The sequence below is a fragment of the Canis lupus genome, chromosome 14, assembly GCF_048164855.1.
Source record: "Canis lupus baileyi chromosome 14, mCanLup2.hap1, whole genome shotgun sequence".
Lineage (NCBI taxonomy): Eukaryota > Metazoa > Chordata > Mammalia > Carnivora > Canidae > Canis > Canis lupus.
In genome coordinates this window covers 42,714,298-42,731,502 of record NC_132851.1, presented here as the reverse complement: position 1 = coordinate 42,731,502, position 17,205 = coordinate 42,714,298, and the positions used below count along the sequence as shown (strand labels likewise).

Below are 17,205 nucleotides of genomic sequence, written 5' to 3'. Positions count from 1 at the left end.
GCAGGGAGATTGTGTGGGTTTCTGCGGCCGAACCATTATTCTGGCAAGGGGGAGCCGATGTCTGACCCATCAGGTCCAAGCAGGGAAGAGCGGCCACTAGGCCCTCGACCAAGAAACTGGGGCCATCAGGGAATTGCTGCTTTCAAGAGAGCTGCCCAGGGAGGTACAGGGAGGCAGGAGATCTTAGCTCAGGAGTCAGCACAGGAGTTCATGGAACCTGGCCCAGGTGTGGCCTTCATGTACACAAATATCTCTCCCCCTCATGCACACCAAGAGGGAAAAGGACGTCAGAGATCACTGTCAAGGACCCAGGAGGATTCCAGGCTTGGTCAGGGGTGAAGTTGGAACCCAAGAGCGAGACTGAGGATGGAAGCCGTGCCTGCCCTGAGGTCATCCACTAATGATCTTCCCCTGGCCTCATGCCGTCCATGTGCAGCACAGGGTCTCTTTACGTGTGTGCCCACTTTGGTGTTGATGCAATTGCAGAGGTTGACCTAGACGACTCCACGCTCCGAATAATGGGAATGGCAAACCCGAAACCCAAGCCAAAAGAATCCACATCAGAAGAAGTGGCAAGACAAAGTCCTCCTTCCTTGAAAGTGTACAAAGGGAGCCCCTGTCCTGGGCAGGAGAGGGTCCTGGCGGGCGGTCCCCTTCAGGACCCCCAGGTCAGGGGTGTTGCTGTTCCTGGGGAAGTCCCTGCACCCTCTGAATATCAGCAGCTCTGAGGGGTGTCTCTGCTGTCTGCCCAAGTTCCTGACACTGTCCTCTGGGGAAGGGGGCCTGGGGATGCACTTCAGGAGCTGGGAGGAGGCTGGATCCTCTACTTCTTCCCACATACAGGAGCTGGGGACTCTGTAAGATTTCTCTTATAAAATGAGCACAAGAGGGTCGCCTGGTGGCTCAGTGTCGGGGCCTCTGCCTCTGTCTCAGATCCTGACCCTGGAGCCCTGGGTTTCAGGACCATGACCGACCCCCCACACGGAGCCCGCCTCTGTCTGTCCCTCGTCGATAAAGAAAACAATATCTGGATGGAAAAGATAGAAAATGACTATGAGACCTTTTGATTCTCTTAGATTCCAACAGGAAGCAAAAGACCCAAACGACTCCTGGACAGTAAAGCGGCTTTAATATCACAACATTGAAATCTTCCATTTATGAGTTAAGACCATGACATATCATCCTCCCAATAGAAGAGGCGGGAGGAAGTGGTGTCGCACAGACGGGCCCCGTCCCCTTGAGGCCCCTGCACCTCGGCTCAGGCCTGAGGGTGACTGCGGCCGGCTCCTCCTGTCTGGTGGCCGGCTCGGGGCTCCAGCTGGCAGGACAGGGTGTAGCTGAGGACAGAGGGACACGTGTGAGTTGAGCAGGAGCTTCAGGTCCGGAGTCTCCCCTGGGATTTCCAAGGAGCTGGAGCCTGGAGCCCCAGCAGCAGGGCTGGAGGCCGCCCCGGGAGCCAAAGGAGAAGGATCCCTGAGGGGCCCCTGAGCAGGCCGCCCTCCCGCCCTCAGCCCTGGGGGCCTCACCTCTCCTCCTCGCTGAGCCACGTCCCAGACTGGAACCAGGCCCGGAACGGCTGCTCGGGCTCGATGCGGTACCGATCCGCGGCCACCTGGAGCAGCAGGATCTCGGTCAGGACTCGGTACTCCTGGGCCCGGAGAGAGGACGGGGGCATGAGGAGCCTGGGGGCGGCGAGGCCTTCGGGGGCTGCGCCCGGGGACAGGGGCCCGGGGCTGGTCTCTGACACGTGGCGACCCCCCATCCTGCACACTCCTCCCGTCCCAGCTGGTTCTCAGAGGGGAGCCCACCCGGCCCAGCCCTGGCCAGGTGTCCCTGATGGCCGCGCCTCTGGCCTGGCCAACTGCGGGGACTTTCCCTTTCTCAGGGAACCGTCCCCCACAATGTGACAATGAGGGGATGGAGGCCCGGCGTGGTGCTCCCGGGGACCCCTCTGACAGCCCCAGCCTCCCCCTCCGTGCGGGAGCTCAGAGAGAGCCTCACCTTGTTCTTCTTCCGGTGGTTGACCTCATTGCCCTGGAAAGCAGACAAGCACAGTCCATCGGGGAGAGGCCTCGGGTGCTACTGGGTGCCGCTACCCACCCCCACTCACGCCCTAGGGCCAGGCACACAGGGGCCAGGACACCCCGGTGACAGGCCTGCGATCCAGGCCAGGCCCCGGGTCCAGGGAAAGGAGACCTGGCGGGGAGGGAGCGGATCTGGCGTCCCGGAGCACAGGAGGGGAGGCCAAAGCCTCAGGTGGGCAGGAGATGCGAGGCTCGCTAAGGGCCGCTCAGGCCGGGGACCCTGACGTCACTCGGCCCCCACAGGCTGAGGCCCACCCAGCCTGACCTCGGCCGCTTGGCATTCGGGCCGCACACTCGATCTCGGGACCCGTGACCTAGGTGCAGCCTCCCTCACTCCTCCCAGCCCTGGGCCCTGGACCCGCGCTCCCAGGGCAGCGGGGAGCCTTTCAGGAGGGGAGACTTGCCAAGGACGGAGAGCTCGGGGCTCGGCTCAGGGGCCCTGTGCTCCCCCACATCAGGACTCTGGCCCCCCGTCCCAGCCCCGGGCCCACGCACCTCCAGGTACTCCTCCATGGCAGTATCCAGCATGAAGAGCTCGGTGAGGAAGGAGCCCAGGAAGGGGACGACACCCTGTGTCGGGGCGGGGAAGGAATGAGGCCCTGCTCTCGGGTCCCCGGGGTCCCTCCCTGGGACAGGTCAGCACCCCGGCCCGCCCGCCCCAGCTCCCACGTGGTGCACACCAGGACCCTTGGGGCCTCCCCTGGGCTCCCCCCCTCACCCTCCCACAACACCAGAGTCCTCCTAAGCGCATCAAGGGCGAGCTGTAGGACATCGGGGTGTAGGTGCTCCGGGCCCTGCCACCACTGACACATTGTTTCCAGCTGTATAGACCCTCCTCCGGGTCACCTCGAAAGAAGGGTTGTCGAAGCTGTGGCTACGGGAGGCAGAGCTGGAGTTGGACGGCCCCACCTGCCTTGATTTGGGGCCTTCCAGCTCTCCGGGGAGAACCCTCTCCTCTGGGCTCGAGGCCACGGATCCGGGGCTCGCTCACCTGCTGCTGCTGCCGCCTCTTCCATGCTGTCTGCATGTTGATCCCCAGGGCTCCAAGCTTAGCCGGCCGGTCCTGTAGGGCCAAGGACAAGTTCCTCAAGACCGTGATCACCTCGGGCCACTACTCCCACCGAACTTTCTTTTTTCTTTTCTTTTTATGTATATATTTATTTCTAATGCTGTTCATTTTGCCAACATATAGAATAACACCCAGTGCTCATGCCATCAGGTGCCCCTCCCAGTGCCCGTCACCCAGGCGCCCCCACACCCCGCCCACCTCCCCTTCCACCACCCATCTTTGACCTCACACCCTGGACATCGACCAGAAGCAGAGGGTAGCCGCGACGTCCTCCTTCAGCCTCCCGTGAGGGATTCCAGAACAACCTCAGCTCCAGCATTCACTCCCTGTGTGACCTGGAGCTTGCAGCCTGGCCTCCCTGAGCCTGGTTCCTCACTGGGAAAGGGGCGAATTCCAGCTCCCTCCCTCGGTCTCCCGAGGACCCAGGGTCCTATTCCTACCATCCCCGTTGGGGCCCTCATCCCATTCAAACCCCTCGCTGGGCGCAGGCCTGTCCTCTGGGCTCTCCAGTTCGGGAGAGGCCCCCATCGGGACCGGCTGGCGACAGGGAGCGCGAGGGTCCAGCTCAGGGATCCTGGTTGAGCAGCAGCTGCTTTTCCACCCCTGGTGGATTTTCACCCCAGGCTGCGTCCACGTTCATGCCAAAGGCTTCACTCGCCGAAGGAATGCTCCGGGCCAGTCCCTAATTCAGTCACGTAGGACACCGTTGCTCCCACGCCGCCTCTCTTTCTATCCCAACACCTCCCATACTACCTTGAGAAGCAGGTTCCTGCTCTGGGGATTGTCCTGGGAGCACAGTTTTTCAAATGCTTGAATCTTCTTCCTGAGGAGAGAGAAAGAAGGCAGGACGGATGTTGGAACACTAGGGTCGGGTTGAGGGCAGACCCTGTGATCTGAGACCTCGAAGGAGTTCAACTGCTGGATCAGGGTTTCCTTGGGTTCCTCTGAGCACTCAGGTCGTTGAAGGACACGGGAGGGAGCTCTTTGGAGGGTCATCCGGTGCATCCGATGCCCTATTAATTGAACAGCTCTGCTTTGGTCAGTTTTGGTTTCAATTGCGAAGAGACTCTAGTTGCTGTCATGTTCACATCCAAAACCTTGTACCTCAGCTCAGCCCAGACTCCCCAAATGGGGACCTTTGGAGGCATGGTGGCCTCTTGGCCAGGAAGCCTGAGAAAATCCCCTGCCCGCCTGCCCACCCACATCCTGTTGTCATGGATTCCTGCCTCCTAGGAAGTCCAGGGTGACCGAGGAAGCCAGAAAGGACAGGCCTATGGGACATCTCTCATCGTTCATGGTCCTTCTGGAGCAAGGACCCCTCACCTGGAAACTTTGGCCCATGTGTTCTTCAGGCGGTGAATTGAGACACTCTGCAGAGCCGAGAGGATGGCGTGCAGGGAGGAGTAGTTCCGTAAGGTTCGGCAGGCCTGGGGAGGAAGAGCATGAGCTGTCAGGTGGCCAGCAGGAGCCCTGTGTGCTGGAGAGCTGCACTCTGCTCAGTGTCAGTCTCCTCTCCTGCATGAGACGGATGTGCAGGGGCCTACAGAAGGGCGCATGGAGGACCCCCCGAGGAGCCCTGCTGGGGAGAGGCGGCATTTCCCTTCCCTCCAAGGAAAGAGTCATGTGGGAACTGAGCATCCCAACATCAGGCCATGCAAGGGATGGGCAGCATGTTCCCGGGAAGAAGAACTCAGAGCAGAGACTTCAGCCTTGAGGAATGATCAAGGGAAGAGCAGTTGCCAGGCTCAGAAGAGCAGGTCAGCCGGGCCTCCCGTAGGCTGACCTTGGCCACCTTGATCCAGTGCTCCACCACCTCCGCCCTGTCCCGGGCCGTCATGCGTGCGTTGCCAAGGCAGGTGGTGATGACGCAGTTGGCCACGTTGTTGAACTGGGTGACGGTGGCACTGACTGTGCATGTCCGGTGCTCATATCCAGGCTCATTTCTCTTGGACCAGATGGAGCCCAGGCACTGTTGGGGCTGCACCTTCTTGAAAAGATCCTAGAGAATAGGGGGACGCTCGCTCACACAGCCATTGCACATGCAGGATTCATGTCCTACATAGGGGTCCCCTGTCAGAGCCGGGGCTCAGCCAGCACAGAAAGTGGCCTGACCCAGTTAGAGTCCCTGGACTGCCCTCCATTGCTCTTCCCTGAGGGAGCCCAGTGCAGGATGAACGAGGAGCAGGTACTGCCAGGGGGTGGTAGGGGGGCAGGAGGGCCTCTGTACCCTGATCATCCCCACTAACTTCAAGTTACAGGTGGCAGTTTAAGGGGGATCCTCAGGGGGCATCTTCCCCTCCCAGTGTTCATGCCCTGGCCCTCCTCCCCTCTCAGCAGCACATTCTCACAGAGTAGGGGACAGCCACACATTTGTCTGCCTCCCTGAACTTCGGTTTCCATTAGATGCCTAATAAGTGTGGGGTGCTCGGCCTCCAAGGCAGGTGCGTGGTGAGTCGTGGGCTCGGCCGCACACAGTGAGTTGCCCCCGCTGCCCGCCCAGGACCAGGGCCTGCCCCTTTACGTATCAGTTCTGGCTCATGTAATCGACACAGGGACTCTGGGTCAGTCCATCCCATGGTCTAGCTCCACAGTCTGCAGCTGGACAGTGAGAGCAAGGGTTTGAGGAACTGGACAGGGTGAGGTGGTTGGTAAGGGATGGAGCTGAGATCTGGACCCCGACCACACAAGTGCGCATCAGGGAAAGGCAGGACTGGGGCAGATGACAGCAGGAAGCAAGCCTGCCCCGGCCCCCCGGCCTGGGCGCCCCGCTGCTCACCGCGTCTATGGAGGTCAACTGCTCTGCCACCAGCTTGGGAGGGAAGGCCATGAGCCCAGGCTGCTCCTCATGCCGCTGGTGCGCGGGGGTTCCCCAGTGGCAGGTGGCCTCTGGGGCTGGAGGTGGCTCCGTCTTTGTGCTTAGGGAAGGAGTGTCAGGCCCCACGAAGGCTGGTGGTGGAACTGACTGCAGTTCAGGACCCGGTACGCGTGAGGAAGGCACCAGCTCTTGTTTCAGGTCTGGAGGAGCCGACGGAGGAGACGCCGGAAGGAGCCGTGGAGCTGGCACTGGGACAGGATAAGGAGAAATGTTTGTCCACAGGGCTGACTTGCCCCATGTCCTTCCAGAAACAGGGCAGAGTCCATGGCCGATAGAGAAACACGCAGCCCCTGAACCCCATCCCAGATAGTCTGCCCAGCTTGCAATCCCCCTTACCCTCTGACTCTGCGTCTGCCTCCGTGAGCTGCAGAAGTTGCCGTGGCATCACGATAATGGGGGCATGGCAATACAGGGCATACAGGTTTGCCTGCACCCAGGACTCCTGTACATCGAAGCAGGCCCGGTGCAGGGACGGCCAGGTGTCCTGCAGATTGCGGTCAGGCCAGGTCCCCGAGATGGGAGAGAGGGTGCTGGGGAGAGTCAGGTGCGGAGCCGCATCAGAGCATGGCCTTTCATGCCATGTGGTACTCGCATAGCACCATTCTTTGTGTAGGGGTCCCCGAGAATGTCCTCAGCATGACTTCCAACCCCCCTGTCGCTGGCCTTGCAGTAGATGACCTGGTCATCCAGAAAACCTGTCTGAGTCTGGTGTTTCTACTTCTTCTCTCTTCTCAATGGCCAAGGGCCTCCTCTACTGCATCCTCCACGCACACCGGATTTGGGGCTTAGGTTTGTGGCAGATTGGTGAGTGGTCTGCTCGCCAAAGCTTCTGTTCTTGGCCCCAGTGGTGTATGGGGTGGTCACTCACCTAGAGAATTGCTGGCCCAGGACTCGTTGGGCTGTGGTGAACACTTGGTAGAGACAAGAAAGGACTGGGTTGATGATGAGGCTTCTGTCCTGGAAGGATGGCACCAAGGACTGTAGAAAATCATCCATTCTCCCTTCTCTGAGCGTCAGCATGGTCCTGGCCTCACTCACGGATAGGGTTGATTGCTTTTCACACCAGAGACACAAGGAGGGGCACTGTAGTCAGCCTCCAAACCGGGAACCACTGGGAAGATCAAGGTCTGGCGCCCCGCCCACAGACTCCCAACCCCTCAGAAAGTTGCACAGGACAAGGGACTCGAGTGCCCACACAGAAAAAGGTTCGAGGCTTCAAAGTACCACTGGTTTTAGAGAAGACATGGTAAAGCATTGGCCACTTCAACACGTTCTGTTAGCCGAGCAACAACAGCATTCCTCTCAACTACTAGCTCTTACGAAGACCAGGATGCCACAGAGTCTTCAGTTACATCCCAACTGCCACGAGAACACAGAGGCCTAGACCCTCAAATGCTGTTCAAGTTCATATACATTGCGGGTGAGAAGAGACCAGAGCGTGGGCTGCATGGGGTTTCCCTTAAGCGGATGTGGCTTCGGCTGTCCCTGACCTAGGAGGAAGGCTCAAGGGAAAATTCCCTTCTCCTGCAGGGCCCAAGGGTGTCAGTTTTTTCTAGAGTAGGCTCTGGGCATGCCCTGATCCTCTCTGCGTGTGGATTGACCATGAATGGGGGCCTGCTCTCACTGCAGGCCTTTAATGGATGTGGTTGGTGGCCTGATCCCCTTCTGCTTGTCAGGGGAGATGGAGGAGTTGAACTCTTGGATGAGCACCTCATCCAAGCGTTCCTGGGTGGATCATTCCAAAAAGAGCCAGCTACTGGTGCCAGGAGGCATCAGAGGCCTTCCCCCTCATCTGGGGTTCCAGGTTATGGCAGGTCTAGCAACCCAAACAGTCTGTGGGGACACATAAGGTGCTCCTTGCAGGACCGCAGAGATGGCAAGAGAATGGCATTAGGTCAAAGGCCAGGGCCTTGAGAGTCTGAATGCCTGTGGCAGACGGCCCCATTGATGGAGGCCTACGAAGATCTATCAGGATACAGCTCATGAGCTGTTGGGCCTACAATGATCTGATGTGTTCTGAGAGACGACATGTTATTGAGAAACATATAGGGAGAAACTATGTAAACATTCGATATGAAAACATATAGGATGGCTTCATCCCGCCCTTGCTTTTGTGTTAAATCACCCTCCTTAGTGTGATGATTTGGAAGGGCTCAGAGAAGGTCGGCAGGGACGGTGGAGCTGGCTTCTCCAAAGCATATCTGGGACTAGTAGGTGAAATAATAAAAACAGAAGACAGAAGATACTCTACATAGAAAACCCAAAAGCCTCCACCTCAAGATTGCTAGAACTCATACAGCAATTTGGTAGCGTGGCAGGGTACAAAATCAATGCCCAGAAATCAGTGGCATTTCTCTACACTACCAATGAGACTGAAGAAAGTGAACTTAAGGAGTCAATCCCATTTGCAATTGCACCCAAAAGCATAAGATACCTAGGAATAAACCTAACTAAAGAGGTAAAGGATCTATACCCTAAAAACTACAGAACGCATCTGAAGGAAATAGAGGACGACACAAAGAGATGGAAAAATATTCCATGCTCATGGATTGGCAGAATTGATATTGTGAAAATGTCCATGTTACCCAGGGCAATGTACACGTTTAATGCAATCCCTATCAAAATACCGTGGCCTTTCTTCAGAGAGTTAGAACAAATTATTTTAAGGTTTGTGTGCAATCCGAAAAGACAGGGGAATCGCCAGGGGAATTTTAAAAAAGAAAACCATATCTGGGGGCATCACAATGCCAGATTTCAGGGTGTACTACAAAGCTGTGGTCATCAAGACAGTGTGGTCCTGGCACAAAAACAGACACATAGATCAATGGAACAGAATAGAGAACCCAGAAGTGGACCCTGAACTTTACGGTCAATTAATATTCGATAAGGAGGAAAGACGATCCACTGGAAGAAAGACAGTCTCTTCAATAAATGGTGCTGGGAAAATTGGACATCCACATGCAGAAGAATGAAACTAGACCACTCTCTTGCAGCAGACACAAAATTGAACTCAAAATGGATGAAAGATCTAAATGTGAGACAAGATTCCATCAAAATCCTAGAGGAGAACACAGGCAACACCCTTTTTGAACTCGGCCACAGTAACTTCTTGCAAGATACATCCACGAAGGCAAAAGAAATAAAAGCAAACGTGAACTATTGGGACTTCATCAAGATAAGAAGCTTTTGCACAGCAAAGGATACAGTCAACAATACTCAAAGACAACCTACGGAGTGGGAGGAGAGATTTGCAAATGACGTATCAGATCAAGGGCTAGTTTCCTAGATCTATAAAGAACTTATTCAACTCAACAGCAAAGAAACAAACAATCCAATCATGAAATGGGCAAAAGACATGAAGAGAAATCTCACAGAGGAAGACACAGACGTGGCCAACACGCACATGAGAAAATGCTCTGCATCACTTGCCATCAGGGAAATACAAATCAAAGCCACAATGAGATACCACCTCGCCCCAGTGAGAATGGGGAAAATTCACAAAGCAGGAAACCACAAATGTTGGAGAGGTTGTGGAGAAAAGGGAACCCTCTTACACTGTTGGTGGGAATGTGACCTGGTGCCGCCACTCTGGAAAAGTGTGTGGAGGTTCCTCAAAGAGTTAAAAACAGACCTGCCCTACGACCCTGCAATTGCAGTGTTGGGGATTTACCCCAAATATACAGATGCAGTGAGACGCCTGGACACTTGCACCCTAATGTTCACAGCAACAATGTCCACAATAGCCAAACTGTGGAAGGAGCCTCAGTGTCCATCGAAAGATGAACGGATAAGAAGCTGTGGTTTATGTATACAATGGAATATTCCTCAGCCATTAGAAATGACAAATACCCATCATTTGCTTCGACGTGGATGGAACTGGAGGGTATTATGCTGAGTGAAGTAAGTCAGTCGGAGAAGGACAAACAGTGTATGTTCTCATCCATTTGGGGAATATAAATAATAGTGAAAGGGAATATAAGGGAAGGGAGAAGAAATGTGTGGGAAATATCAGAAAGGGAGACAGAACACGAAGACTCCTAACTCTGGGAAAAGAGCTAGGGGTGGTGGAAGGGGAGGAGGGCAGGGGGTGTGGGTGAGTGGGTGACGGTCACTGAGGGGGGCACTTGACGGATGAGCACTGGGTGTTATTCTGTATGTTGGCAAACTGAACACCAATAAAAACAACTTTATTATAAAAAAAAAAACAGAAGTAGAATGCAAAGATCCTCATGGCTTTGGGAAAACAAAACAAAACAAAGCCCTCTAATTCCTCAAAACATGAACTATATCCTGCACCACTCCAACACAGGTGAAGAGTGTCCTCCCACATCCCACGTAGCTGGAGGCTAGGCGTAGAGGTTCAGATCTCTCTGCGGTTGGGCCTGTGGGACACTCATGTGGACACACTAGGGGAGGGCCCCAGCTTTCTCTCCTCATTCGTGTGGGGGCCATATTTCTGGGGTGAGCCCTCTTCCGTTTCTTACCTCAGAGCAGAACCGATCCCTGTTTGTCGGGAGCACCAGATCATTGTCTAGGGAGCTGGAATAGTTGAAGCCAGAGACCATCTCTTCCAAGACCTCCTGGGTGCAGCTCTGCAAATAGAGTGCCCCGTAAATACAGGGCCAAGAGACCTTAGGGTCCTCCCGCGACATCACCCCCAGGGGACACCTGCATTAGAAACCACGTTCTCCTGTTCAGGCCAGAGGGGCAGCTGTGGAGACATCTGGCAAGGAGGAAGCCAGATGAAAGAGGCTCTTGGGCTCATGACTCCCATACTGGGAGTTGAGCTTGGTCCCCAGGACTCCCCTTCTCATCTGCCTGCTATGGCCTGGGGTCTGAACATCAAAGGTGTGTCAGGCTGCCAACAGCTGGCAGCTGGTTTGTGCCCAGAAGGGCATGTTCCTCTCCTCGGTCCCCTCTACACTCGCACACACACATACACACACACACCCAGACACACTCACACACGCATAAACACACAGACACACACACAAGGAGGTGGCAGAGGTGGGAGCCCGCTCAGCTGAGATCACAGTGTGCCTGCTCTCCAGTGGCCTCCCCAGGTTGCCTTGTTGTACCTGTTGAGGTCTCCTGCCACATAAGCAGAAACGTCGGAGAAGAGGGCCGAGCTGACGTCGACAGCTACGTGAACATCTCTCACTCTGGACTCTCCAGAGCCCAGAGCAACTCAAAGTAGGACAACAGCAAGAGGACATCTTGTTCTCTCAACCGTCTCCAGTAAAGTGAGCGGTTGTGGAATGCAGGTGCCTGGTCACCAGAGTTCCAAATCAGTTGCAGGCCTGTCACCAAGGAAGTGACATCACTTTTTCAAGATACTGGGACCTGGGCCCCTTCCTCCAGTCAGCCCTATCCAGAGCCCCTTCTTGGCAGATGAATGCTTACCCCATGCCATCCCCTTAGCTTTACATCATGTGCCAAGAAATGCCATAGACACAACCCACTGAACATGCAATGAGGTCTACCCGTGAGGACACGGAGCTGAATTCAGACCTTTATTTCTGAGTTTTCTCAGTGCTATGTCATACCTAACCCACTGGGTCTCTCAAATAGTTCACAGTTTCCCAACCTGCACTGTGGAGATCAGCCTGGAATCTCCTAGAATCTACTTCCTAGGCACATCACCAGGGGTCTATGCATGATATTTATAAGGCGTGTGGGCTGGTACCCAGTGTATCTGAAGCACAGATATACGGATGGAAGATTGACCAGAAGGGGTGGGATGAGCCATGGAGCACCGCTTGGCAGAGGCCTGGGCTCCAGCAATGGAATATCACAATAGCAGGTTCCTCTGGCCTCATTTCGATGGGCGCACCACGATGTGGTGGTAACGCTCCAGGAGCCAGACAGGGTCTGAGGCTAGGACTTCCAGTACTATGTTGACTAGCAGTGGTGAGAGTGGACATCCCTGTCTCATTCCTGGTCTTAGGGGAAAGGCTCCCAGTGCTTCCCCATTGAGAATGATATTTGCTGTGGGCTCTTGGTAGATGGCTCTTAAGAGTTAAGGAGTGTCCCCACCGTCCCTACACTCTGAAGAGTTTTCATCAGGAATGGAGGCGGTATTTTGTCAAATGCTTTCTCTGCATCTATGGAGAAGATCCCATGGTTCTTGTTTTTTCTCTTGCTGATATGACCAATCACATTGATTGCTTTAGAGTGTTGAACCAGCCTTGCATCCCGGGCATAAATCCCACTTGGTCATGGTGAACAATCCTCTTAATGTCGCATTGGATCCTATTGGCTAGTATCTTGTTGAGAATGTTTCCGTCCATGTTCATCGGGGATATGGGTCTATAATTCTCCTTTCTGCTGGGTTCGTTGTCTAGTTTTGGAATCAAGGCGATGCTGGCCTCAGAGAACGAGTTTGGAAGTACCCCGTCTCTTTCTATCATTCCGCACGGCTTTAGTAGAATAGGTATGGTTTCTCCTTTCACGTTTGACAGAATTCCCCAGGGAAGCCCTCTGGCCTTGGACTTTTGTGTCTTGGGAGGTTTTTGATGACGGCTTCAATTTCCTCCCTGGTTATTGGCCTGTCAGGTTTTCTATTTCTTTCTGTTCCAGTTTTGGTCGTTTGTGGTTTCCCAGAAATGCGTCTATTTCTTCTATATTGTCTAATTTATTGGTGTATTGCTGCTCATGATATGTTTTTTAAAATGGTTTGTGTTTCCTTGGTGTTGGTGGTCATCTCTCCTTTGTCATTCATGATTTCATTAATTCGTGGCTTTTCTCTCTTCTTTTTAATAAGGCTGGCTCATGGTTTATCTATGTTCTTAATTTTTTCAAAGAACCAACTCCTTGTTTTGTTGATCTGTTCCACAGGTCTTCTGGTCTCTATTTCATTAAGTTCTGCTCGAATCTTTATTAACACTCTTCTTCTGCTGGGTGTAGTTTCTATTTGCTTTTTTGTCTCCAGCTCCTTTCCATGCAAGGTTAGCTTTTGTACTTGAGTGCTTTCCAGTTTTTGGATGGATGCTTGCATTGCGATGTATTTGCCCCTCAGGCTGCTTTTGCTGTATCCCAAAGATTGTGACCGGTTGTATCTTCATTCTCATTGGCTTCCGTGAATCTTTTTAGTTCTTCTCCAATTTCCTGCTTGAGCCTTCCATCTTTCAGCAGGATGGTCCTTAACCTCCACGTGTTTGAAATCCTTCCAAACTTCTTCTTGTGATTTAGTTCTAATTTCAAAGCATTATGGTGCCAAAATAGGCAGGGGACGATCCCAATCTTTTGGTATCGGTTCAGGCCTGATTTGTGACCCAGTATGTGGTCTATTCTGGAGAAAGTTCCATGCGCAGTTGAGAAAAATGTGTATTCAGTTAGTCTGATGTAAATTTCTGCAAATATCTGTGAAATCCATCTCGTCCGGTCTATCATTTAAAGCTCTGGTTTCTTTGGAGATGTTGTGCTTACAAGATCTGTGGATCGTAGAAAGCGCTACATTCAAGTCACCAAGAGTAAGTGTATCGTTATCTCAGTATGTCTTAACTTTGGTTACTAACTGGCTGATATACTTGGCAGCACCCACATTCGGGGCATAAATATTGATGATTGTTAGGTCTCCTTGTTGGGTCGATCCTTTAAGTATGATATAGTGTCCCTCTTCATCTCTTCCTACAGTCTTGGGGTTAAACTTTAGTTTATCTGATATAAGGATGGCTACCCCTGCTTACTTTTGAGGACCATTTGAATGGTACATGGTTCTTCACCCATTCATTTTCAGGCTGTAGGTGTTTGCCCCAAATGAGTCTCATGGATCCCTGGGTGGCTCAGCAGTTTGGCACCTGCCTTTGGCCTAGGGCGCGATCCTGGATTCCCGGGATCGAGTCCCACGTCCGGCTCCTGGCCTGGAGCCTGCTTCTCTCTCCTCCTGTGTCTCTGCCTCTCTCTCTCTCTCTATGTCCATCATCAATCAATCAATCTTAAAAAAATAAAAATGAAATGAGTCTCTTGTAGACAGCAAATAGGTAGGTCTTGCTTTTTCATCCAGTCTGAAACCCTGCACCTTTTGATGGGCTCATTAAGTCCATTCCCGTTCAGAGTTAGTATTGAAAGATAGGAATTTAGTGTCATCATGATACCTATGCAGTCCCTGTTTTTGTGGATTGTTTCCTTGGACCTCCTCTTTCTATTACAGAGTCCCCCTTTGTATTTCTTGCAGAGCCGGCTTGGTGGTCACATATTCTTTCAGTTCCTGCCTATCTTGGAAGCTCTTGATCTCTCCTTCTATTCTGGATGAGAGCCGTGCTGGATAGAGTAATCTCGGCTGCAGGTTCATCTCATTTAGGATCCTGAATGCATCCTGCCGGCCCTTTCTGGCCTGTCAGGTCTCTCTGGAGAGGTCTGCTGTTAATCTCATATTTCTACCCATAAAAGTCAGAGATCTCTTGTCTCTTGCTGCTTTAAGTATCTTCTCTTTCTCTTTGGAATTTGCAAGTTTCAGTATTCAATGTCGAGGTGTTGACTGGTTTTTATTCCTTTTGGGGTGGAATCTCTTCATTTCCTGGATCTGAATGCCTGTTTCCCTTCCCAAGTGAGGAAAGTTCTGAGCTATGATTTGTTCAAATGCATGTCTGGACCTCTGTCCCTTGCGGCGCCCTCGGGAACCCCAAGGAAATGGAGATTTTTCCTTCTGAGGCTGTCATTTTTTTCCCTTCACCGATCCTCATGATCTTTTAAATGTTTTTATCTTTTTTTCTCAGTTTCCCTCTTTGCCTTCAACTTGTCTTCTATGTCTCTCACTCGTTCTTCTACCTCATGAACCCTCGTCTTTAGGACCTCTAGTTTGGATTGCATCTCATTTAACTGATTTCTAATTTCTGCCTGGTGACCTCTAAAATCTGCAGTCATGAAGTCTCTTGAATCCTTTACGCTTTTTTCTAGAGACACCAGTAGCTTTATAATTGTGCTTCTGAATTGGCTTTCTGACGTTGAATTGTAATCCAAATTCTGTAACTCAGTGAGAAAGAGGAATGTTCCTGAGTCTCACTTTTGAGGTTAGTTTTTCCTTCAGTCATTTTGCTCAGTGCAGAGTGGCCAGAAACAAGTTGTATTGGGAAAAGGAGAAAAGAGCAGAAAAAAAGGAAAGAAGAAGAAGAGGGAGGAGGAGGAGGGGGAGGAAGAGGAGGAGGACATGGAGGAGAAGAGAAAAAACGGAGGGGAAGCAAACAGAAAACCAAAAGCCAGGGGGCGTATCCTCTGAATCTATGTACTGTAACCCCCTCGACTTCCCCTGGACCTTTGCAGTGCTGTTTGGGCAATAACAGGCTTTTCTGCTGTCCTTCTAGGTGGTCTTCTGGTGGCAGGTCCTGCTGTGCTGTTTCTAAGGAATGAGAACCTGGGGGAGCTGCGCAGGCCCCTGCCAGGTGCACAGCAAAGTGGGAGCTGTTCATCCTGTGAGGTCCCTGCTCATCCCAGGTACAAGGTGACCCCAGGAGGAACCACTGTGGCGGCAGCCGGCTCCCCAGCCCTGGAGTCAGCTCCCGCAGTAGCTACCTCAGCTCCCAGTCTCCAGGGGCCTGGATGCTCCGGGGGCAGGGCCGTGGACCTGCACAACTTGGATCCCCCTGGGCAGGAACATCCTCCTCTCCTGGGCCTTTGGGCTTTGCCTGTCCCGGGTGGAAGCCAGGTCCTGGGCTGTGCCCCTAGTACCCTGGGTGCTGGGACCTGCGTTGCTGGAATCCGCACTCGGGGCCCTGGGGCCCCCTGCAGCCCTTTAGGCATCTTGGCCGCGGGGTGGGGGCTCCCCCTGGGCGCAGGTGCTCTGTTAGTGCCCCCGGGAGCCTGAGGGCCTCCCCACCCTCCTGGGATCCTGCCAAACTCATTGGAACTCATGCTCCTCGGGGGCGGGGGGGCTCTCCTGCCCTGGGGGCCTCGCCCTGGAGCCTCAGCCTGGTTCTTCGGGGGGCCTCCCCTTGTTGGCTTTTTTATTTGTTTACTTTTTCCCCATCTTCCGACCTTCAGAGAAGCGCCAAATCTTCTCACTGCGGCCTTCCAGCTACTCTCTATTTAAATCTCAGGCCGAATTCATAGGTTTTCAGGATGATGCTAAAGTTATCTAGGTAAGTTGGGGGGGGCAGGTGACCTGCAGACCCTCTTCTTCCACCCCCTTGCCCCCTGCCCCATTCGTATGGTAATTGATAGGAATATATTTATTGCCATTTGATCCTTCAGGTCATCAGCTTGGTGGCATTGCCCTCACGGAAGTCCCTGAATGCTCCTCTCTCACTCATCATCTATCAACGATCCAGACAGCAAAGGCTCATGAGCCCCCATGACATAACCGAAGTATAAGACCTAAGGGGTCAGGCTCAGTTAGCGATTCCAGACAAGACAGTCTAAGTGTGTACACTGAGCCTGAGTGTGCAAGCTGCTGAATGTCTGGGACCACGGACATCAGAACAACAAAGACCTGTCTCGCAGGGAGATTGTGTGGGTTTCTGCGGCCGAACCATTATTCTGGCAAGGGGGAGCCGATGTCTGACCCATCAGGTCCAAGCAGGGAAGAGCGGCCACTAGGCCCTCGACCAAGAAACTGGGGCCATCAGGGAATTGCTGCTTTCAAGAGAGCTGCCCAGGGAGGTACAGGGAGGCAGGAGATCTTAGCTCAGGAGTCAGCACAGGAGTTCATGGAACCTGGCCCAGGTGTGGCCTTCATGTACACAAATATCTCTCCCCCTCATGCACACCAAGAGGGAAAAGGACGTCAGAGATCACTGTCAAGGACCCAGGAGGATTCCAGGCTTGGTCAGGGGTGAAGTTGGAACCCAAGAGCGAGACTGAGGATGGAAGCCGTGCCTGCCCTGAGGTCATCCACTAATGATCTTCCCCTGGCCTCATGCCGTCCATGTGCAGCACAGGGTCTCTTTACGTGTGTGCCCACTTTGGTGTTGATGCAATTGCAGAGGTTGACCTAGACGACTCCACGCTCCGAATAATGGGAATGGCAAACCCGAAACCCAAGCCAAAAGAATCCACATCAGAAGAAGTGGCAAGACAAAGTCCTCCTTCCTTGAAAGTGTACAAAGGGAGCCCCTGTCCTGGGCAGGAGAGGGTCCTGGCGGGCGGTCCCCTTCAGGACCCCCAGGTCAGGGGTGTTGCTGTTCCTGGGGAAGTCCCTGCACCCTCTGAATATCAGCAGCTCTGAGGGGTGTCTCTGCTGT

At 53.4% G+C, this 17,205-nt stretch overlaps 2 protein-coding genes across 5 annotated transcripts; both read right to left on the bottom strand.

Annotated features, from left to right (window-relative positions):
* Window positions 1–1,112: 1,112 nt before the first annotated feature.
* Window positions 1,113–3,877, bottom strand: LOC140604009 (ral guanine nucleotide dissociation stimulator-like). Of its 4 annotated transcripts, none has more exons than XM_072774869.1 (7): window positions 3,378–3,877; window positions 3,076–3,147; window positions 2,893–2,958; window positions 2,580–2,654; window positions 2,002–2,034; window positions 1,527–1,648; window positions 1,113–1,337 (listed from the first exon to the last, which is right to left on the bottom strand). In XM_072774869.1, the coding sequence occupies exons 2-7, from the start codon at window positions 3,109–3,111 to the stop codon at window positions 1,259–1,261; spliced, it is 411 nt and encodes a 136-aa protein (XP_072630970.1). In that variant the 5' UTR covers window positions 3,112–3,147; window positions 3,378–3,877; the 3' UTR covers window positions 1,113–1,258. The 4 variants fall into 4 exon arrangements, with proteins under 4 accessions (XP_072630970.1, XP_072630969.1, XP_072630972.1 ...); XM_072774868.1 differs by having other exon boundaries at window positions 3,385–3,877; XM_072774871.1 differs by lacking the exon at window positions 2,893–2,958.
* Window positions 3,878–4,472: 595 nt separating this feature from the next.
* Window positions 4,473–11,294, bottom strand: LOC140604008 (ral guanine nucleotide dissociation stimulator-like). The gene is made up of 7 exons (XM_072774867.1): window positions 11,107–11,294; window positions 10,513–10,620; window positions 6,897–7,081; window positions 6,365–6,558; window positions 5,930–6,216; window positions 4,937–5,152; window positions 4,473–4,580 (listed from the first exon to the last, which is right to left on the bottom strand). Exons 1-7 carry the CDS (start codon window positions 11,242–11,244, stop codon window positions 4,473–4,475), a joined length of 1,236 nt encoding a protein of 411 aa, XP_072630968.1. The 5' UTR covers window positions 11,245–11,294.
* Between the last annotated feature and the right edge of the window lie 5,911 nt (window positions 11,295–17,205).

Bases quoted from the DNA above. Each gene is read 5' to 3' on its own strand.
- LOC140604009 (XM_072774868.1), bottom strand. The intron at 1,649-2,001 runs GTGAGGCTCTCT...CTCCGGGCCCAG, and splicing joins ACCACCGGAAGAAGAACAAG to GAGTACCGAGTCCTGACCGA. The intron at 1,338-1,526 runs GTGAGGCCCCCA...CTCTGTCCTCAG, and splicing joins TGGCTCAGCGAGGAGGAGAG to CTACACCCTGTCCTGCCAGC.
- LOC140604008 (XM_072774867.1), bottom strand. From the start codon at position 11,244: ATGTCCTCTTGCTGTTGTCCTACTTTGAGTTGCTCTGGGCTCTGGAGA. The intron at 7,082-10,512 runs GTAAGAAACGGA...TGGTGTGAAAAG, and splicing joins GGGATCGGTTCTGCTCTGAG to CAATCAACCCTATCCGTGAG. The intron at 6,217-6,364 runs GTAAGGGGGATT...ATCCTGTCCCAG, and splicing joins GGCAGACGCAGAGTCAGAGG to TGCCAGCTCCACGGCTCCTT.